Raw genomic sequence first — 23,080 nt, 5'->3', positions numbered from 1 at the left:
TGTCTTGCCAGGAGATGTTCAGGGTTTTGCGCAGGCAGCGCATTTGGAAAGCTTCTAACTTCTTTTGGTCTGCCTTCCTGATGGTCCAGGCTGCTGCGCTGTACAGAAGAACTGGATAAACCAGTGCATTCACGAGCCGCAGTTTTGTTTTTTGTGTTACGTATTTGTCATGCCAAATTCTTTGAAGTTTTCCAAGTACCACAGATGCTAGCATCAGCCTCTGTTTGATCTCACAGGAGGAGTCGTTGGATGGTGTCAGAGTCACACCAAGGTATTTGAACTGTGACACCTGCTCCAGTGCTGAACCATTGATTGTGATGTTTGATGTTGTGTCTTGATCATCGAGTGTGAAAACCATTACTTTGGTCTTTGGTACATTGATCTCCATTCCGTACTTATTGCTGGTGTCATGCACTCTGTCAGGTAAATTCTGGAGATCAGCTTCTGACTCTGCTATCAGAGCGATGTCGTCTGCAAAGCGTAGATCCTGCAGTCTGTACCCGTCTACATTAATCCCACACTGGTCACACTCAGCAAAAGCCTCTGTCAGGATATTCTCCAAGAAAAAGTTGAACAGGTCAGGAGATAACAGGCAACCCTGCCGCACCCCTATAGTAGTTAGAAACCAGTCGGTGTGTTCGTTGCTTATCCTGATGCAGCTCTTAGCCTTGTTGTACAGATCCTTAATGATGTTGATTAGTTTTCCAGGGACACCATATTGTTGCAAGACAGCAAACAAACCAAAGTGCCATACACGGTCGAATGCTTTTGTGTAGTCGACAAACACAGCAAAATCCTTTCCACCTTGTTTCTCTAATCGGTGTTGGATGAGGAGTCTTAGGGCAAAAACTTGTTCCACTGTGCTGCGGCCCACTCGAAAACCTGCCTGTTCTTCTGACAGAATAGCTTCGACATATGGTTTCATGCGCCTTTTTATTATCTCTAGGAGAATTTTGCTGCCATGATTGATAAGGCTGATGGTCCTATGGTTCTCGCAGCAACTGGTGTCTCCCTTTTTTGGTAATGTGACCATGATAGATTTTGTCCACTCATCCGGAATCCTTTCAGATGTCCATATATTGTTGCAAATGCGATGATACGTGTCGATCATTTTATCGCCTCCCATCTTTAGTAGTTCGCCTGGTATTTCGTCTGTTCCCGGAGATTTGCCTGCTTTAAGCTTGTGAATAGCTTCCACTATTTCAGACCGGAGTATTGAATGTTCGCTGTCAGTAGGCATTGATGGCATGTCTGCACAGACTGATGGATCTGCCCCAGTTTTATGGTTGTATAGTGTCTGACCGTATTCAAACCATCGTTGTTTAATTTCTGTTGCGTTTGATAGTAGTTCACCCTGCTTGTTGCGAATGCACTTGGTCATCGGTTGTCTGTCAAGGCCTTTGTTTATGATCTTGATAGTGCTGAAGACTTCTTTGCTCTTGTTCTGTTGCATGTTGTTTTCTATTTGCTGACACTTGTCATTAAACCACTTCTCCTTGTCACCTTTCAGGCTCTTTTGGACTTTTCTTGTCAGCTCATTGTACAATCGCCGCCGGTCATGATCTTTCAGAGCTTCCTTTCTTGCTTTACGCCGTTGGGCGGTCAGGTCAAGGGTTGCGTCAGAAATCCAGGGTTTTCTCTTTGATTTTGATACTGAGGATTGTATCTGCTGTTTCCTTTATGATGTTGTTAGTGTGTTGGATGAGTGCATCTGTATCCATTTCTCTAGTGTCGACTTCGTCTTCAAGGACACAGAATCTGTTTTTAATTTGTAGTTGAAACCTTTGCTTTACTTCCAGATCAGCGAGTTTGTGGAGGTCCCACTTCTTCCATTTAAGTGCCTTTGGCTCCATCTTAAACTTGATTTTGATCTTGGCCATCAGAAGGTTATGATCAGACCCAACATCGGCACTCAAAAATGTTCTGGTGTTTTCTACAGATGTCTTCCACCTATCTCTGATTAAGATAAAGTCTATCATATTCCTGGTTTTATGATCCGGTGATATCCAGGTCCACTTGCGGGATGCTTTATGTTTGAAATAAGTATTGGTCACAATTAACTTGTTTTCCTTGCAGAAATGTAGAATGCGTTCTCCCCGATCGTTTATACTGCCATAGCCATGTTTGCCAATACTAGGACTCCAGGTTTCAAAGTCCTGACCAACTTTGGCGTTCCAGTCTCCAGCTATAATTAAAATGTCTTGTTTTGGCACCGACTCTACTTTAGCTTGGAGGATGTTATAGAAGTCTTCAATATCTTCCTCTGAACAAGTTGAAGTTGGAGCATAGACTTGAAATAGGGTAAAGTTTGGTCCTTGGCCTCTGCATCTGATGGAAATGATGCGCTCATTAACAGTGTCATAGCTTATGATAGACCTATAAGCACTGTCATTAAGGAGAACCCCTACACCTGCTTGGCCTTGTTTGGATGCACCAGAGAATATAAATTTTCGTCCTCTCTCAAGGTCTACCATCCCTTTGCCTTTCCAGCGTGTTTCTGCTACTCCAATTTCTTAGAGCTGCTTAAACACAAAATTTGCTTAAGCACTCTAATAGCTTGCTTATTTTACACATGTTACAGGCCAAAATTCCCTGCAATATACACAGGTATTTAGCTGCTGTTTACTTAGCATAACAATGGAGTGGAGTCTTGGCCGGTAATCTGATTTAACTTAACAAGGATTTTTTGGCTTAAGCAAAATTTTTGTGCTTCAAGCAGCTCCATGAAATTAGGCCCAGAGCTTGAGTAACAGTTTGAATCCTATATAGTTTAGCAGTGGATGTCAGATGATACAAAAGTTTGCATCAGGGATCAAGAATGACAAATGCATACTACTCATGTTTTAATTGATGTGTGTTAAGCAAATACTGCTTTGAAATACTGTCAAAATAAAAAATAAAATTACAATCGCTGATTTGGACTACATATATTGAAATATGAATGTTATGAACATGAACAAAGCTCACCACAAATCATAAACTTAAGAACGTCATTATTTTCACAGAAAAAACAACAACAACAACAACAACAACAACAACAACAACAACAACAACAACAACAGCAACAACAACAACAACAACAACACGACAACAACAACAACTCATATTGATGAGTAAAACTTTTGGGTTGACTCACGTTCATGTAGCTAAGTGATGCATTGCGGGTCTTGATTTCTTTACGTAGTTGAGCGACCCTCTTGTAAAGTTCAGTAGCGTCCCCACCATCACACTGCTGGTTGTACAACTCTAGCTCCGTGTCTAGTAACTCCTTCTGGCACTGTCAACAAACAGATATGCAATTCATAAGCATTGTATTACAGAAAGATCCTAGTGCCTTTAAGGGGGCACTGAGGCAAGGCACCATCTAGGAGCAAGTTCGAGTGCCACACATTTAGTCGACTATTGACCAGCAACTCACTCAAATTGATTTGTTTGGAAGCCTAGTCAACCAGCGGTACCACTGTATTCAATTAAGCACACCATTGCCTTCCACCTTTTCGCTATAGTGGATCCATCTGCGCTTTGCACATGTTAGCATGGAACAGGCTATTGAGACCAGTGAAGAAACCATGGGCTCGAAGCTAGTGCTGGGCGAATAGTGAAATTTTTTTATTCGGATACCGCTGGCCAACTATCCGAAACTAACCGGATATTCGAATAGTTTTTTCGCCGCTAGCGGGTGCTGTTCGTTTGTGAATGAGATCTTATGGGCGGATTGATATTAGTTTTAGACAGTGTCACTCGGTTCATTCATAAAAATGACCGGATCTAATTTAAAGATGGCGACTTTTCTTTTGATCGTGATTGACTCTACGTGAAGGAAAACTTTTGTAATCTTTGAACAAATTACATCAGAAATGTCATTGTTTTAACTCTTCATGGAGGTGAGCATAGTTAAATACTTAGTTTATGCTGTTTTATGCTGTCTTAATAGAAGTTTCATAAGGATTCAGACAAAACATTCATATCAATTTTTGCCCGACGTTCGCGGATATTCGGATATTAAAGAATATTCGCTTACTTGGTTGTAATTACAGAACTATCCGGTTTATAAGTAGGTATTCGCGCCCTATGCGGATATCCGGTTAAGAAAAAAAAAGGCATTCGCGGTTACGGATAGGAAAACCTATTCGCCATTAACCGGATATTCAAATAATTCGCCCAGGGCTACTCGAAGCTGGTCCCTAATGGTTGACCACAGTAGTTAACCACTGGTTGACTAGCCTGGGTTCGAGTCAAAATAGTCAACCTTAAGTTATTCATGGTGCACACTGGAACTTGCTCTAGCTTGCAGGTTTCTATGAAGCATGTGATATAGCAACACTGTCGTTTAGACTGGACAATCCCATTTGAGTGTTCACTGCCTATCAATCAAGTAATGGCACCACACACTAAATCGCAAAAGGCTTAAAAGTTGTCATCACTGAAACCAGTCAGCACTGGGCAGCAAATGACAAAAAAAGATTTTATAATAATAATTTCAAACCTCAGTTTGTGATTTGCGACGTGGCCTGACTTCCAACTCTTTCTTCGTCTTGTCCACTTGCTCCGACAGCTTCTTGATAAAGCCCATGATTTCAGCACGACTCTCTGCAGGGAGGCTCTTATTCTCAAGCTTTTCAAGAAACGACTATTCAACCGAAAGAAAAAATATAACAATTAGACGTGTGTTGGTTGCAACAACCAATAATAAATAATAATAGGTTGAACAAAGAAAAATGGTTTAGAAAGGGACTTGAGCCTGCAACCTCCAAATTATCGTGCCTGAACTCTGCCAACTGGGTTTATCTTATCTAGCCCTATGTTGGCGGTCTCCCTATTTTCTCCCAATTACTTACCCACTTATTCATTTATTCATTTATTATGCGCAAGTTTCTGGAAAAATATGTACAGATGAACAATAAACAGATATTAAAGCCAATGGACCCTTTCGGTAAACAGTGTTGTCCAAGGCCCACACTTTGTGTACCACAACTTCTATATAAAATAACAAACCTGTGAAAATTTAGGCTCAATCGGTCATCGGAATCGGGAGATAACAACGGAAAAACCCACCCTTGTTTCAAATTGTGATTGAATGCATTGTTGAAGAAATTTCACCAGTACCTTTTTTCAAAATAAAACTTTTAACTCGTTTGAACTGGAAGTCCAGGTTAAATCGGGTCAAGATGACTTACAAATGCAGCCTTCGGCCCATAAAAAAAAAACCATAAACCTCCAGTTTTGCATGGTAAAAAGGAAGACAAAAAAAGTCAGCAGAACTGTGAAAACTAACCTTCTGTTGTTGAATAAGCTTGACAAGAAGCGTCTGCTTCTGTTTGCGGATCTCTATCTGCTTCTTCTGCATCTGTTTACGCTGGTCGTCATGCTTCTTACGTACAGCCTCCTTGGCTGCCGACACCTTACTGGCTGCCAGGAAAGCAGCCTGGGCTGATGGGGTGCTGGATGTTAACTTCAGCGCCGCTGGGTTGTACACAGTTTTGGACAGGCTAGTTCCTGAGCCTTTGGTGACAACAACCTGCTTTGTTTAAAGGGATAAAAACGTGATTATTAGGGGGAAGGGGGTTGCAGTAAACAAATTTCCAATAATATGCCCAGAGCGTTTAGTGTGAGACAAGTTCAACAGCGATGATGTGCTGACTCATTGTGTAAGGGACCTTGTACAAAATTAGGCCAGGACAACCAACTGATCGTCTTCAGAAGGAATGCTGGACTCTGTTGATGGGGGCTGCTTAAATGCCACCACTTTTCATGAGAGATTTATAAAAGTTGCTATCACAAAACCCGCCTGATTATACTCCCACCATACAAAGTTTTAAATCCTACTTGAGTGTTCTTTAATACTTGCTAGCTTGGCCCAAGAACCCCTGGTCAAGTAGTTAGACTACAGGACTTGCAATCAGAAGGTTGTAGGTTCAAACCAAGCTATCCGCTGATTTCACAATGACTAGAATAAGTATTGTTGTCTAGTTATTGAGTCACAGTTTCTTGATTTGTGCAATTCAGATTCATAGACGTTAAACCAATGTTTGTATGAGGTAGATTTGCTGTTGCCAGCTTGGTGTTTATCATAAGTTATCACACAAGCGCAAGTGGAATTCAAGAAAATCTAGCGCTTCAGCGCCCCATATCCCACGAGGCCGCACAAATTTATCTTCCAGCCGCATTAAGTCAATGAGGTTAGGTTATGTTTTTGTTTTTGCGTGCACAAAGTTTAGAATGTAACTTTTGCACTGACCATATGCGGAGCGTGACGCATTGACAGTCACAATTCGCAGAGTGCACTATAAAAACTGGGAGTAGTTCGAGCATCTGAGTGGAGGATTAGGGCATACTGGAAGATAAAACTACTTGTGGAAGTTTTCCGAGTTCCCTTGACCAGAAAATCATTTAAAAACAAACAAACAAACAAACAAAGTACAAGACTTACCCTCTCTGCACTGGCTTCAGGTTTGTTCTTGATGAATGTCAGCTGGTCTTTGGTTGGGATTCCCAATCGGTCTTTGATGGATGGTTTCTCTGATCCACTAGGGGCTGATTCACTACCATCCTGTAAATGAATACAAGTTTGTGCCAAATGAAAATCCAACTAAGAATCCCAAACAAGGCGTTGAACATGAATAAAAAAAAACGCAGTCGCCCATAAATTTAGCTGCCAACCAAAACCACTTTAAAGGGAAGGTACACAATTGGTAATTAGGCCCCCCCCCAAAAAAAACATGTTGGATTGCCCTTTCACCCAATTTTTTGCTTAGAACTTCGAAGCAATCTCAATTTGTTTTGCAGTCACTCAGATGGCTGACGTGTAACTTCACCTGCACATGCCAAATGGACAGAAGGTACTGGATTTCATGCTCGTAATGTCTCTATTTCCAGGGGTTGTTGTGGTATACAAGACAGGACAGTCTCCAACTGTTGTTTATCATTGTTATCAGCTCAAGAAGGAAAACCTAAGTGTTTAGGGGTAGATTTCACAAAGAGTTAGGACTAGTCCTAACTTAGGACTAGTCCTAGAAGATACACAAATTGCATGGATAGTCCTAAGTTAGGACGGGTAACTGGTCCTAACTCGAGATAAGACTAGTCCTAACTCTTTGTGAAATCCACCCCTGAGACTCAAGCATACCATGGCAGATTATCGACCGTGGCTTATGGTCGAGGTTTTACAGATCACAGCGAGTGCATACTCATATTTTCCCACAAGATAACAAGCCCCAAGTTTTATTACTAGAACCTTTGTTGTCTTTGTCTTTTTTCAAAGTCAGGATTCATCGGTACTTTCAAAGGAAAGGATTACTCAAGAAACTCCACAAAGTTCTGGGGGAAAAAAACATGCAGTTGGGGAAAATCGCCAACAATTGCTGATGACTTCATGTAGAGCAGGCTAGTCAATACGCTGAGACCACCTAGAAACAACTCTATGGCAGTGAAGTTAAAGGAACACGTTGCCTTGGATCGGTCGAGTTGGTCTTTGAAAAGCAGTTGTTATCGTTTTTTATTAAATGCATATGATTAGAAAGATATTTTAATGATCCAAACAAACATAGTCGGCCATTTATGGGAGTCATAAATGGCCGACCGTGTTGGTTGGCAAAGTAAAAGGATAACCACGCAATTTCAAGGCAAATATGTGTGGATCATTGTATTCTACTTTAAAAACATCTTTCTAACCAATATGCATTTTATAACAAACGGTTACAAACGCTTTTCAAAGACCAAATCGACCGATCCAAGGCAAAGTGTTCCTTTAATAATGAGAAGTCCTCTTGCTCCACTGTAGTCCCGGCCAATTTCCTACTTCCCCAGGTAGTACTCAATAAATTGGACAGTGTTTGAAGACTGATGATGTCAAATTTAATTAATCGCGATTATCCTACCTGGTTTTCATTGTGCCAGAACACTTTGATGAATCGATTGTTCAGAACAGCCTCAATCGAGTTGTGTGCTGCCCTCGCTTGAAGATGCGTGTTGTAAGTAACCAGTGCAGCGTCAGGCTGTCCACCAAACGCAACCTGAAAGCAAACAAACATTATCATTAAGGTGAACTTCTTTTAAAGACCGAGTACTGGAAAGGCTTGAGTGGTTCCACTATTTTTTAGAACTGGTTCAGATTTCATGACAAGAGCCAAGTCCATGTCTGAACCGGTACCAGAAGATTCTGAGAAAATACAAGAAAAAGAATCAACAACAAATAATGGTCTGCTCGGGAGGAATGTTAAAAGAGCTTTTTGAGAAGCGTTTGGTGAGAGTAAGCCGAGCCCATTTTCAATGCTCTGAATACCATAAGCAAAGAAACGGTGCTTACGGGAGCAGGGAATTCTGCACTTGCGTCAAGCAAATTTCACGAGTAAGAATGGAATTTTGGCTTGTGCTTGTGCATACTCCACATTACTAGGCATTCTGCACTTTCACAGCTAGCGCAGAAATTCGGCGCTTGCACTGAAACCATGAAATTGGTAACAGGTCTTGAAGCTTGAGTTGCCTTCTGGGCCCAATTTCATGGCTCTGCTTAACGTAAGCACAGAATCGGAGCTTACGGAAGCAGGGAATTCTGTGCTTACGGCAAGCATATTTTACGGGTTAGCGGCGAAAATTGAGCGGTTAAGAGCACCGAACTCAAGCTCTGGTGTTTCTCTTTAGCAGAGTGTGGGTTTGAATCCCGGTCGTGACAGTTGTTTCCCTGAGCAAGACACTTCGCTATAATTGCTTCTCTTCACCCAGGGGTAAATGGGTACCTGTGAGGGCAGAGATGGTTCTTGTGATTGATTTAGTTGAGTAGCGCATACTTGTTGCACAGGCTCTATACTCCTAGGGAGCCGAGCTGGTTTAAGGAAAGAATTAAAAGGCCCAGTGACCAATGCTAGAAGTGCTTTGAGACACCCTTCGGGTGTGTAAAGTGCTACATGTTTAAATATCAATTAATATTACTATTATCATCCCACCTGTAGGTTCTTAATAACGCCAAACTTCTGGAAATGTTCGTTCAGTTTGGCGATGCTATTCAACTCCCTTGGTATTTTCTTGATCTCCAAGGTCCTACTGTTTGGGGTGATCTTTGTCTTCTTTGGCCGCCACTCTCCGCCACTGATCACCTTCCTCGTGGAGTCTGGCATCATTTTACTCGGTGACGCCCCACTGTCTTGACCCTGGGCAGACGTGTCAGGCTCGTATGGCCTCTTTCGGCTTGCGGGATAAGAGGTCGCAGAAGCAACAACATTCCTTGAGTCACCGGCAGAAGGATCTTTCGTTGATTGTGGAGAGTCGACGAGTACAGTACGAGTGTTCACCATCTCTAGTTTTTTAGTTTCTGCCTCAAGCTCTTCAATATCTGACAGGAACAAATAAAATAAAATGACTGTTTAGTTCTTGGATTGACAGACAAAATGAATCGTTGTATAAAACTAAATCAAGTATAATATATGTTACCAAAGTCTTATATGGCGCACGTATCTACCAAACAATTGAAAATTAATGAATTAAAAAACTGCAGGTAGACAAAACATTCACGGAAAAATAGGCCACAATTCTTAAATGTAACAATGTGTTGTGCATCCTCATTTTCAAGATATTTTTGTAGCATTCCTTTAGGAGTAATTCCACAAGCCTGATGAGTTCTCGTCGTCGACTGCCATATTTTTTACTTGTCACAAAAAACCCAGTATGAAGCCTGGTTCATACTTCCTTACCAATGGGATACAAAGTTTTATGTCACAAATTCGCAATGGATAGTTCTCAACAGTTGACTTGTGCTTCACTCCACCCCGGGGTAAACGGGTACCTGTGAGGGCACAGATGGTTCTTGGAATTGATCTAGCCGAGTAGCGCATTTGTTGCACAGGGCTGTATACTCCCAGGGACTAGGGGACGTTTTCACAAAGAGTTAGGACTAATCCTAACTTTAGGACTAGTCCTAGGAGATACACAAATTGCATGGATAGTCCCAAGTTAGGACGAGTAACTGGTCCTAACTTGAGATAAGACTTGTCCTAACTCTTTGTGAAATCCACCCCATGGGTAATAATGTTGGAGCGCGATGAGCGTCACTGCGTGACGGACCTGAGCGCTATATAAGAAGCCATTATTATTAGTATTATTACTGTCATGCTCAACTCCCACGAAACATTCACTGCAAAAACAGCCCCGTGACGTAAAAATTGTATTGCATTTGCAGAAAGTATGAACCGGGCCTAAGGCAAAATTGTGGAGGGAGGTGGTGTTATTCCTTACCCTTTTTGTCAGCAAGTGGTACAGTTTGCACCCCTACTAAGGTCCGCAGGTTGGCTCGGGGGGCGTAAAATGGTGACGCATCAAGGGCAGGATTCTCTGGATTGTAGCCATCAGGTGGGGGCTGCTGTGACTCCCCTAAATAACATCAAATACATTACAATTAGTGACCAGTGTCCAATTTCATAGAGCTGCTAAGCACAAAATTTTGCTTAGCATGAAATGTTTGCCTTGATAAAAACAGGATTTTCCAACCGAATTTCTACGTGATTTGCAAGATAACCAAACAACAGCTGAATACAACTAGCTAGGAAATGCAACAAAATGGAAATTCGGTTGGTACTCCTGTTTTTACCAATGGCGAAATTTCATGCTAAGCAAATTTTTGTGCTTAGCAGCTCTATGAAATTGGGCCCAGTGAGAAACTTCAGAAAATATTGCAGGGCAAAAACAAATTTTGGACACTAGGATAAAAGTTTTAGGAGGCGTTATGAAATGAGGGCATTTCCACCTGTTGGTCACCCCGGGAGTTATAAGATTTCAAGGATATTCTGGAAACAGTATCCTCAGTTCTAGAGAAGTTGATCAATAAAGGCCATGTCACACGTGGCAATTTATAGGCAACCAGTTCCAGGCAATTTCCAAAAAGAAAAGACAGTCACATTTTAATGTTCACGTATTTTTCCTGTGGATTGTAAGACAATGTTTGAAAAATAACTGCAGTTAGTTGCCTCCAAGTTGCCTGTAAAAGTTGCCTCGTGTGACAAGTCAGAGTGATGTATTTGTAACCGGGACAAAAAGATTTTTTTTTTTTTGAGCCTTCAAATGAAGCATGTAGATTCACATTGCATGAGCGTACTTACACTACTGGTTCACATAGCACATCGGAGGAAACGTCACGCCTTGAGGGGGCTAATGGTGGTGTCATGTAAACGAATTCGGGAAACTGACTAAGGTTTGGGCAGGTTTGGGCAGAAACTGTTAACCAATAGAATACCGAGCTTCATGACCACTCATTCATGTTTGATGGTGTTCTACTTTGCAGTGGTCTATAACACTTGCACCATAAACGTTGCGCAAGTGGACTTATGCAGCTGCGTAAAGTTTTGTGAAATCGGCTGCAGATGCCTCAATATCCAGCTGGGAATTAAAAAGAGAAAACAACTTTACCCCGGGGTGGAGAGAACCGTTGGCGCTGTCCAGGAGGGGGGCCCCTTGGTTGTCCAGGAGGGGGGCCCCTTGGCATGTTCATCCTGGGTGGGTGCTGAAATGGCATGGGGGGCCTGTTGGGTCGCGGTTGTAGGTGCCTTGGTGGTCCTGAAGTGCAAAAACACAGAAGCAATGGAAATAAGACTGGGCCACTAGTACGACTAGTGTCAAAGTCGCGACTATTGATTGCTTAGTCAAGTCACGACTACTGTTTATTCAACTACTTAGTTAATCATGACGCCACGACTACTACAAAAAATAGTTGGGACTACCTGCTTGGTGATCCAATTGTGTCGCTCACAACTATACACGCAACATAATGCATTTACATAACACAATCAGACCTCAGTGACATAATCCTTCAATCCTTTCAGCATGAATTTCACTATATTACGCCTGCCAAATAAAATTTGGGAATTAAACTATTTGAGGTGCGGCTAGTCGAGTAGCAAATTTCAGTAGTCGCCCAGGCTTTAAGACACTGGACACTATTGGTAAATGTCAAAGACCAGTCTTTTCACTTGGTGTATTTCAACATAGTGCATAAAATAACAAAGTTGTGTGCTTTTAGATGCTCGATTTCAAGACCTCAAAATCTAATTCTGAGGTCTAAACATCAAACTAATGGAAAGTAATTCTTTCTCAAAAACTACGTTACTTCAGAGGGAGCCATTTCTCACATTGTTTTCTTTCATAGTTATCGATGTCCAAGTTAGCTCAAATTTTCACAGGTTTGTTATTTTATGCTCATGTTGAGATACACAAAGTGAGGAGACTGGTCTTTGACAATTACTAATAGTGTCCAGTGTCTTTAAGCACAGAAACTTAACACTGTTCCAAACAATTGTACTAACCAGAAATACAAACGTTACTAACGCAAATGTGACTGTTGTTTTGCTAATTTTTTTGGGGGTTTTGATGGTTTCTAAAGCAGAAATTTGTTGATGTAATATTTTCTTGCTGAAGCTAGAAAACTGTGGACTTATGTGTTGTGTGTCGTACATAAGGTACCCAAACCTTTTAAAGGCAGTGGACACTATTGGTAATTACTCAAAATAATTATTAGCATAAAACCTTACTGATAAAACATTGTGAGAAACAGCTCCCACTGAAGTGGCGTAATTTTCGAGAAAAGAGTAATTTTCCACAAATTTGATTTTGAGACTTCAAGTTTAGAATTTGAGATCTCGAAATCAAGCATCTGAAAGCAAACGGGTGCTTTTTCTTTCATTATTATCTCGCAACTTCGACAACCAATTGAGCTCAATTGAGCTCAACGTTACACAGGTTTGTTATTTTATGCATATGTTGAGATACACCAAGTGTGTAAACTTGTCTTTGACAATTACCAATAGTGTCCACTGTCTTTAAGCCCATATTTTATTTGGTTGACATGCTATTTGAGCAAGGTCCTTCCCCTGTTGTCATTTAGTAAATGCGCATATATCAGTGAATGCATATCATGGCGGGGTCTAAATTACCTTCTTGATTAGGGGGTGGAAAACGGAGAGGCGGAGGCCCGGGGGGTCGCTCCATCCTCAGATTGTTTCTGTCTTGACCTACATACATAAAAACCATAATAAACATTCAAGAGTGAGCCCTCAACGTGGTTTTTCTTCCTATGTCATATTTCTGAAGCAAATTTTTACGTATGGGGGCTGTTTTCACAGCAAATGCTTCGCAGGCGTTGAGCCCATTTCAACTGTTTGTGACGTCAAATTCATATCGCATTTGCAGGAAGTATGGACCAGGCTTTCCTTTCCCTTTAAGAAACATATCTTTTAGTTGAAAATAATGGTGCGCTGCTGCCAAGCAGTCGAGAACACTCAACTATTATTGTTTCTAATCACCCGGAAGTATTTGATTATCTGCGTGGGTACAATTTTTCGCAAAGATCAGTGTATATTTGGTTTGCGGTAACACCATGTGTGTTTCTACTTGCTAACTGTCTTGCTGTATATTCTACTACAGCGGAGTAGATTTTCGGATCGCGGGAGACTTCTCAGTTCTGAAGAGAACCGTCCTGCTTTTTAACTTCTACCTTGGCAAAAGGTCGAACATCGACTTGGACTACTACTTCAGCTTATATAGGATTGTTACTAACTTCACTACTGCAGAGTGAGTTCTTGAATGGTCTCAGCACTTCGACTAGCTTGCTTTATATAACACCCATGCAGATCCTTGCCATTTGATTGGAGGATTGTCTGTTACGTGGTAGCAAATAAAAGTACCATTGCACGCTGAGTCACTCACCGTGCTTTTTCATTCCATCTGAAAAGTACCGTTGCATACTTGCAATGGTACTTTTCGGATGGAACGAAAAAGCTGAGTAAAAACATCACTGCATGCGCGTGTCTTTGGTAACGCAGCAGTGTTACTGCAAGGCATATTAGTAAAATTACTAGCATTCGGCTCCTACAATTAAAAATTGTAGGCCTACGCTTTGTTTGTTTTGAAAGTTGTATCTTTCAATCAAAATGACAAAGATCTACTTGGATGTATATAAAACAAATAATGAATGTTTTTCATTCGTGCAATGGTGCGAATATGTTCATTTGTTGAAAGCTGGAATGTTCCATTCAACTCGGCTCCGCCTCGTTGAATAGAACATTCCATCTTTCAACTCATGAACATATTTGCACCATTGCACTCATAAACATTCATTATGTGTATACTAGTCATCGCCAGGAGATTGATAAGTTTTATGATGAGCAGGGAAAATGATAAGATAAAGTGCCTTGATCTAGCAACTGCGATATGTGTGCTGTAAGAACCAAATGTTAGTACTGTCAGAGCCTATGACACATTAATGATAACAAGCAACTTGATAAGCGATGTTCGAAGCTTTGCATGGTGTGAATAATAAGAAATAACTATTAATAAATAGTCAACTTGCGGGTACAACCATGTATTTAATCTCCTTTGAGTGAGTGTTAGCTCTGAAAGAACTGGTTTGGTCTTGGTGTTTATGAAAAGACGAGCAGAGTATTCTGTTCGACACCTCAAGACCAAACCGGATCTTTTTTAGAGCCAACACTCCCTGAAAAGAGATCAAATACATGATTGCATCAGCAAGTTTACTTTTTGCTTATACTTAATTCTAAGCTACTTGTTCTCAGTCAGAAGGGTTTAGGAGAAAGATTCAAAAATTACCTGGCGGGCCTCGTGGGGGCATAGGACCTCTCATATTTTGTGGCGGTGGACCTCTTGTCATTGGGGGAGGAGGTCCACGCTGCATTGGTGGCATCCCATCAGCCCTGGACATGGGTGGTAGGCCTCTCAGCATGTGGGGTGGGGGGACCCATGGGGGGCATGTTGAGGAAAGGTTCCCCATGGGAGTTGGGTGGCATCATGGGGCCCATCATCCTCGGTGGTCCATGCTGTTGCTGCCCCGGTGGCGGTGGCCCAGGGGGCATGAATGGAGGGCGGAACGGCGCTCCAGGAGGAGGGGGTGGTAACCTCGGCGGCATGGGCATGCCTGGGGGCATGCCTGGTGGCTGCATGCCGGGGTTGATGTGAGGGGGTGGAGGTTGGGAGGGTGGAGGCTGGGCTGGTAGGGGTGGGGTTGGGTTCAGCATCTTGGGTAGGTTGACGTCGTCAACTATTACTGGATCGTTCCCGTGGTCGAATGGACACAGCTCTCCTCTCATGCAGAAACCTTTCTCTGTAGAAACAAAAAAAAACACCATTCAGCACAAAGCAGATTTTGGAGCATATAATGTCAGGAGTTATGGGTCCAGCCGTCGATTTCACCAAACTCTTCCTAACTTAGGATTAATCTTAGGACTTAAGACGGGTTCAGTTCCGTATCCAGATACGTAGGACACATTGAACCCATCCTAAGTTAGGACGGGTTACTCCTCCTAACTAGAGTTAGGATTAATCCTAGTGTTTCGTGAAATCGGCTGTAGATAGTTCCAAATGATGTGTATCCTCGTGTTTGACATGACTGCATATTAATCACACAATCATGTTGATTTCAAGGACGTTGATTCTCTAGCATTCTATCTGCAATCGAATTCTGGTTGGGAGTTTCCAGAAATTGATCTCAAAAACAGAATAATGCAATGGTACCTTTTAGGGCATTTAATCAAGTTGCTCTTTTTCCTAGTTGTGTGTGAATTTAAACCAAACTAATTCTGAATTTGTTTTACTTGTGTTGTGTTAATTTCTGATAAAATGCAAGTCCCTGTGTTGATTATGGTGCAAAATCACTTAATGGTGTAATGTGCATACAATAGACCAGGTCCAAAGTCCAACCTAACCATAATTCAACACGCTGCGATTGGCCTGTTGATAACGAACATACTCATATGAAATCTTGGCTAGACTCCAACTCGGTACACTTTCAATAGCCGAGTAAAGAACGTGGCACATGCCTGTGGTTTATGTACTATACACAGCCCTGGATTAAGGCTATTCAAGCATCAACAATTTTGGCCAATAGAGGGCAAAGCTCATAAAGCCCATAAATACTCGGTACATGCGCTGTAGGCATTGAATGAGGTGCATGCTGGTCTAGCTAGCGATCAAGTTTTATCCCTAGTTAGACCAGCATGCACCTCATTCAACAGTTAGTGCTTGGGCAATGGGTATTTGCGAAAAGGTCTTCAGGATATTTTGTTCAATGTGTGTTGTTGATTGATCGTTGACCACAAAGATTTCACTGCAAAATAAGTTCTTTAAAACCACTGGACTTGTGGAACTCGATCCCAAATTCAAGCCCTGTGACTTCCAAAACAACATGAAATTGCAGCAAACACTTAGTCTGATACCCCACAAAGACAATGAAGGCGATTACCTCTACGTCCCTTGGTCATTGCCTTGATGCCCTTGGTCATTGCCTTGGTGCTCCAGTAGAAATTTACAATTTCCTTATTTATCCCTTTCACCTGACGTCATAATCGAATAATCATGGATGCACCATATTGGTGGGCAGCGTCACTCTGTGCGATAGTCAGTGAAGTGCGCATTTTAGGCACCGCAGCGTTTACACGTAAACCTATTGACCACCAAAATGGTAAGCAAGGTACAGTCGCCGCGTGTGACGCGCATGCAAGGGGTCAATAAGGTGCCCTTTACCAAGGAGAAAATGCCTTGGTGCCCTTGATCTTTCAAAAACGAAGCATTCAGGCCTGAAACACTCACCGTCATAGTCCCTGCATCTATCCCTAACCATTGGTTTCATGCCGGGCTGGTCCCCCTGACTTCCTCCTACAACTGTGATGACGCTGTTTAACACCGACCCACTCGGCGGTGCCGGGGATCCACTGCGAGACCGGGAACGTGACCGCGATCTGGACCGGCTTCTGGAGTGGGAACGGTGCCGTTCACTATCACGCCGATCGTCCCGGCGGTCATCACGACGGTCATTGTACGACCTTTCTCTATTGCTTCGAGCACCTGTAGAAAAGAAAAATTAACAGCAAAATATTGTAACAATAATGATTTTAAATTTAGCATAGTACGCAAGTGTCATAACTAGCTTCTTCTATGGGCATTGTAGAAGCCAGGAACAACTTCCAATTTTCGTAATATTTGCCGATGTGTACCCTCGTGTTTGACATGAGTGCATATTAATCACACAATCACGTTGATTTCAAGGGCATAGTTTCTCTAGCATTCTATCTGCAATCAAATTCTGGTTGGGGGTTCCCAGAAATTGATCTCAAATACAGAATAATGCAATGGTACCTTTTAGGGCATTTAATGAAGATTTAGTTTGTACTGATTACTCTTGTAACTTCAAAACGAATATTTTGTGTTCCATTCTTCCAAATGGAAGCTTCCCATGAAATACGTAAACTGCACACAGCACTTGCACAATAAAATTTTGGTTGGCAAATTGAGGGAACATCAGCTGTGTTTGTATACGGCTAATGGCTGCGTGACGCAGGCGCGATCGCGCGACTGCTTAGTGCACAACTCTATGGCGTTTGCCAACTCTATGGCGTTTGCCAACCAGTAGGGTCTGTACCAGTAGGGTCTGTGAATGTAATTGGCATATTTCATGGGAAGGGTCTATTGTGTTTGTATTAAAACCAATTAATTCTGAGAAATTGTTGTTGAGTCCCTCCATGTTGATAAGCAGTAAAAACACTGTAAAGCAAAGACTGGAGAACGACTGGTGGGGGTGGGTCGTGGATAAATCTTACTAAATTGTAATTCCACCATGAGAAGTTTTAAAGGAACATGTTGCCTTGGATCGGTCGAGTTGGTCTTTGAAAAGCGTTTGTAACCGTTTTTTTATAAAATGCATATGGGTAGAAAGATGTAAAAGTAGAATACAATGATCCACACAAACATGCCTCGAAATTGCACGGTTTTCCTTTTACCTCGTCGACTAACACGGTCGGCCATTTATGGGAGTCAAATTTTTGACTCCCATAAATGGCCGTTAGTTCGCACAGTAAAAGGAAAACCACGCAATTTCGAGGCAAACTTGTGTGGACCATTGTATTCTACTTTTAAAACATCTTTCCAACCATATGCATTTTATAAAAAAGGGTTACAAACGCTTTTTATTGACCAACTCATCCGATCCAAGGCAACGTGTTCCTTTAAATTCTACAGAAAACGTTGCTAAACAATTTTCTGCCTAGAAATGAGCAGGATACCAGTCACACTTTGAATTAGTTACATTGTTGTGCTGAGCTACTCTTTGTGCTTGGAGGCACTGGATATCTTTGGTAATTGTTAAAGACTAGTGATCTTACTTGGTGTGTCTCAACAGATGCATAAAATTACAAACCTTTAATAATTTGAACTCAATTGGTCGTCGACATTGCAAGAGAACAAAGGAAGAAAAAACACCCCTGTTGCACAAGTTGTGTGCTTCAGATGCTTGAATTTGAGACCTAAGCTGAGGTCTGGAATTCATTTAAATTACTTCTTTCTCAAAAACTACATTACTTCAGAGTGAGCCGTTTCTCACAATTTTTTATACTATCAAACGCTCTTCATTGCTCATTACCAAGTAGGTTTTTATGCTATCAATTATTTTGAGTAATTATCAATAGTGTCAAGTGCCCATAAGCAACTCTATGAATTTGGGCACAGCTCCCTGTTCAACCTGTTGGCATTGCTGCTCGCACTTTCACAAAATATTCAGAATAAAAATATCTGAGAAGCTCACTGACCTCTGTAGCCTCCTCTCCCGCCCCTATAACCGCCGTATCTATCCCTTCCTCTGTCTCTGTCACCATGGTAGCGAGAACCGTGGCGATCATAGCGGTCATCACGACGACGGGGCCTGTCGTCCTCACGAGTTCGTCTCCGCCTAGAGTGGGGGTTTAAAAACAATTGTTTTAAAAATCAAAGCTATAAATTTTTATATGGAATTTCATCCACTGGATTCTGAAGCAGGGATAAGAGAGTTCAACGAGGTCACAAACGGCTGTTTAAAACCTGCAGTGTTGTGGCTGGGAGAAAATTGAGACGATTATCATCAACATTAAAGGAACAAGTTGCCTTGGATGAGGTGGTCTTTAAAAAGCATTTGTAACCGTTTGTTATAAAATGCAACGGTTAGAAAGATGTTGTAAAAGTAGATTACAATGATCCACACAAATTTGCCTCGAAATTGCACGGTTTTCCTTTTACTTTGCGAACTAACACAGTCGGCCATTTATGGGAGTCAAAAATTTGACTCCCATAAATTGCCGACCATGTTAGTCGACAAGGTTTAAGAAAAACCGTGCATGTTTGTGTGGATCATTGTGTTCTACTATTACAACATCTTTCTACTCAAATACATTTTATAACACATGGTTACAAACGTTTTTCAAATACCGACTCGACCGATCCAAGGCAACGTGTTCCTTCAAAGCCTGGTTCATACTTCCTGTGAATGCAAATATGAAGCAAACTTTGACGTCACATGGGTGTTATCGCTGCGAAAGTTTCACAGGAGTTGAGCAAGTCAACTGTTGTGAATTATTCGTTGCGAATTTGTGAAGCCAAATTCGTATTGCATTCGCAGGGAGTATGAACAGGGCCCAATTTCACAGAGCTGCTTAGCACAAAAATTTGCTTAGCATGAAATTTCTTCCTTGATAAAAACAGGACTACCAACCAAATTTCCATGTGAGACTCACGATAAGCAGACAAGAACTGAATACCAGTAACAAGCAATATGCAACAAATAGACTTTTGGTTGGTAATCCTGTTTTTTTTTTTCAAAGAAGAAATTTCATGCTAAGCAATTTTTTGTGCTTAGCAGCTCTATGAAATTGGGCCCAGGGCTTTACCCAATGATTGAAAACATTTAAGACCCATACAGGATGTCTCAAAAAAAATATGCACTTTTGAAATGGCTGCCAAATAAAAAATATATGATTCTGGGGGAAAAGAAAGGTTTATATGTATGAATAGCTTATGGACTCAAATTTCATATGACAACAAAAAGTCCAAAGATAGATCACGAGTGGGTGAGCACTGTTCACTTTTGTAAAGGGTATGAAAACTAGGTTGCGCAGTAATTAGCCTTCAAATTTGTGACCGGTAAGTTCTTTGGCGCTTACAAAATTCACTCCCAAGATGTCGGCTACGAATTCTTCAGTGAGCAGTGCTTACCCAATCATGGGCTTTTGGTGTCATATGAAAGTTGAATCCTTAACCTATCCATACATATCTAACCCTTTTCCCCCAGAATCATATATGTTTTATTCGGAAGCCATTTCAAAAGTGTATAGTTTTTTTTTTAGACACACGCTAGAGCAATGAATGCATTCAAAAGAACAGACTTCAATTTGTTTCTTGCTGATTTAAAGTGTGAAACAATAATATTGGCTGTAAACAGGAAATCAGCGGATGGAAAATGGATAAAGGCACAAAGAGTGTTTTTGACTTTAATGAATCTAAAGCCCGGTTCATATTTCCTGCGAATGCCAACGCAATACAAATACTGACGCCAGAGGGCTGTTTTGGCAGCAAAAGTTTCGTAGGAGTTGAACACAAGTCAACTGATGCAAATAATTCATTACAGATTTGTGAATATTGACCCATTCCACCTGACGATCTTGAATGCGCCATACTGGTGGGCAATTTCACTGTGTGTTTTCATATATAACTCTATGGATAGAGTATGCTGTGCAGTATGCAGTGAAGTGCGCATTTTAGGCGACGCGGCATTAATACATGTAAACCTAACTGCCCACCAACATGGGGAGCGTGGCATCAGTCGCCGCGTGTGACGCGCGTGCAAGGGGTCAATAGGCCTACATGTACTCCAGAGGAGGTTTCTGCACAGTTTAGGAAGATGAATTGCATTTGCATTCGCAGAAAGTATGAACCCCACTCAAGTCTGACAAAGATAATCACGTCCCAGTACTAGCGGATGTCTCAAAATATTTACTACTTTCCAACTCACCTTCCAGGACTGTGACTCCGTGATCTGCTGCGACTACGACGCGTCCTACGATGCTCTCGGTCTCCCTCCTCTGCCGTCTCCGATGCACGCTTTCCCGTTTCACCAACTTTCGATGATGATACGATCTCCTCCCGCAAGGCTGAGGCATCAGCGGCCACCTGGGGCTGTGGCAACGGTGGAGGTAGAACCTCTCCCATGCTGTCTATGGCCAAGTCCGCTGTGGGAGAATCTCTAGCGGTATTGTCGCCATCTTCATTCATGTAGGACTTTGTAGCAATAGCTACAAAAAGCTCATTGATGAAACCTGCCGTTTCTAAAAAACATAAACAAAAACATCAATAAAAACCTGCTTACTAACTAAAATGACTTGTGTGTAAATGCAGACCAGTGGAACTCTAGAATGTACCTCACAGAATCTTCCGCTACCTTTTGCAATAATACAAACTATACACAAGCCAGGGTTTGCCTTTAACTTTGCTTCAATGAGGCAATGCAGGAAATTGCCTCCATGCCCATGGTCATTGCTTTGGTGCTCCTAATAAAAAGTACCATCTTCCTCATAGAGGTGCCATTACTAAGGAGAAAACGCCTTTGTGCCCTAACTTGCCCTATCAAGACTGAAGCATCGGGCCTGATACATAGTGTTTACCTCAGTTCCCAATTTAAAAAACAACAACATGCAGTTGTTTACTCAGGGTCTGGGCTCAGTAAAGGGGAAGGCTTAAATGTAACTATTCCATAGCATACCATCGACCAGGAACACTTCAAGCTGAGCAGTGCAGATTTCTTTAAGCTCTTGCTCACTCTTATCCTTTTTGACGAGGGCAACGACATACTTGGACAAGGGGACCGGATCAGCTTCACATCTGTAGAAAGAAGTATGAAGTACTTTTTCACTCATTTTTACAACTATATTATTACATATCGAATGAAAAAGTTGCAGTGCCATACGTAAACTTTTCCTCCAGCATTCCAACGCTGGAAAATTTGCATTCAGTCGTGCAAAACCAAAAGCAGAATTTTATGACGTAAATTTTGCTACACATTCGTAGGAAGTATGATTGAGCTGGGCTTTAGATTTAGATAGAGTGAAGAACAGAATTAAGTTAGGATAACTTTCCGTATGGCGCCACCACTTTTTCACTCATTTTTACAAAAAGGGATATCTCATTGAGGTAAATTAGATACTATATTATTTCATATCGATTCAAATGAAAAAGTGGTGGCGGCATACAGAAACTTTTCCTTAAGTTATAATTATAGCAGAATTTGAAAATGTGAAAATACAAATAATTGCCTTTTTTTATGTCAGAAGTAAAAGAGCAAGTGAAGTCTGACCATGTCTGACGAAGATCAAGGAAGAAGAGAAGAAGGGGCGGTCGAATTTGGCATCTTGACTTTCCCCAAATTTTCCTGAACATGCTGAGGTAATAATAGTTGGGGCAAAAACACAATTCAAATGGGTAAAATCTATTACTGTTTTCATACTTACATAGGTTCAAGTTTTCTCTTTAACCATGCCTTTAATTTTTCAACATTTTGTATCACTGGCATTTTGTTCCTGCACAGAGCATGTAGCAGTCTGGTGCTGTGTCGTTAACTACGTAGTTTGTCAACACGGTTGGTCTGGGTGACTATACTCCGTATAAGTTTACGTTGAATCGCGTTTTTTTTCACTCATTCAAGATGGAACACAACAAATAAGTTTGGCCGAAATTTTTAGCTGAAGCCACGTCACTGCAGATGAGCTGTACAGTGTACACACAAATTGTACCTCTTTTATGCTTGTTATCTTGCTTTATGGTTTCATATTGTCGTTGATTCCACAATTTGTGTTTGTTATTGACAAAGTTATGTTAAAGACGCCACGTTTGTCGCGTTCACCGCATGCTGCGTGCATGCACAAATAATCTGTTATTTCTAGTCTAGTCGTCCCCAGCATGCGTAAACGAATAGGCGTTACGTTAGTATATTGCGTCTAGCTCGTCCGGTATACAACTCGTGTTTTACGTGCTGATATGATGATGAAGACGACTCGACATAGGGGAAAATAATTCCGTTGAAGAATAGAGGGCGCTCTTTAACATTAGTGGGTGATAGTTTTTTTAGCCGGAACATCTAGCTACCGTCACACTCCGCGGCTCGTGAATAAAAGAGTAGGCCTAGTCTAGGTGATAGTCAGCCGCATTCATTACCAACGTTCATCATGATACCGCTAAATATAAAATATAAAAAATACTCAATAAATATTAAAAGTCTCCCAGCCTCTTGGAAACC

General features: G+C 41.5%; 1 protein-coding gene across 1 annotated transcript in view; it reads right to left on the bottom strand.

Annotated features, from left to right (window-relative positions):
• LOC139936630 (RNA-binding protein 26-like) overlaps positions 1-22,693 on the bottom strand; it is a 30,138-nt gene extending 7,445 nt beyond the window's left edge. The window contains 16 exon segments of the mRNA XM_071931483.1: positions 3,137-3,277; positions 4,487-4,630; positions 5,276-5,518; positions 6,431-6,550; positions 7,878-8,012; positions 8,943-9,328; positions 10,228-10,362; positions 11,395-11,541; positions 12,915-12,992; positions 14,587-14,731; positions 14,733-15,097; positions 16,582-16,836; positions 18,573-18,712; positions 20,804-21,116; positions 21,551-21,669; positions 22,296-22,693. Coding sequence (XP_071787584.1) covers positions 3,137-3,277; positions 4,487-4,630; positions 5,276-5,518; positions 6,431-6,550; positions 7,878-8,012; positions 8,943-9,328; positions 10,228-10,362; positions 11,395-11,541; positions 12,915-12,992; positions 14,587-14,731; positions 14,733-15,097; positions 16,582-16,836; positions 18,573-18,712; positions 20,804-21,116; positions 21,551-21,669; positions 22,296-22,357 — 2,928 coding nt within the window. The 5' untranslated portion in view covers positions 22,358-22,693.
• Between the last annotated feature and the right edge of the window lie 387 nt (positions 22,694-23,080).

Source organism: Asterias amurensis, chromosome 4 (assembly GCF_032118995.1).
Source record: "Asterias amurensis chromosome 4, ASM3211899v1".
Taxonomy (NCBI): domain Eukaryota; kingdom Metazoa; phylum Echinodermata; class Asteroidea; order Forcipulatida; family Asteriidae; genus Asterias; species Asterias amurensis.
The sequence above is the reverse complement of the archived record's forward strand: the minus strand, read 5'-3'. Positions and strand labels throughout refer to the sequence as shown.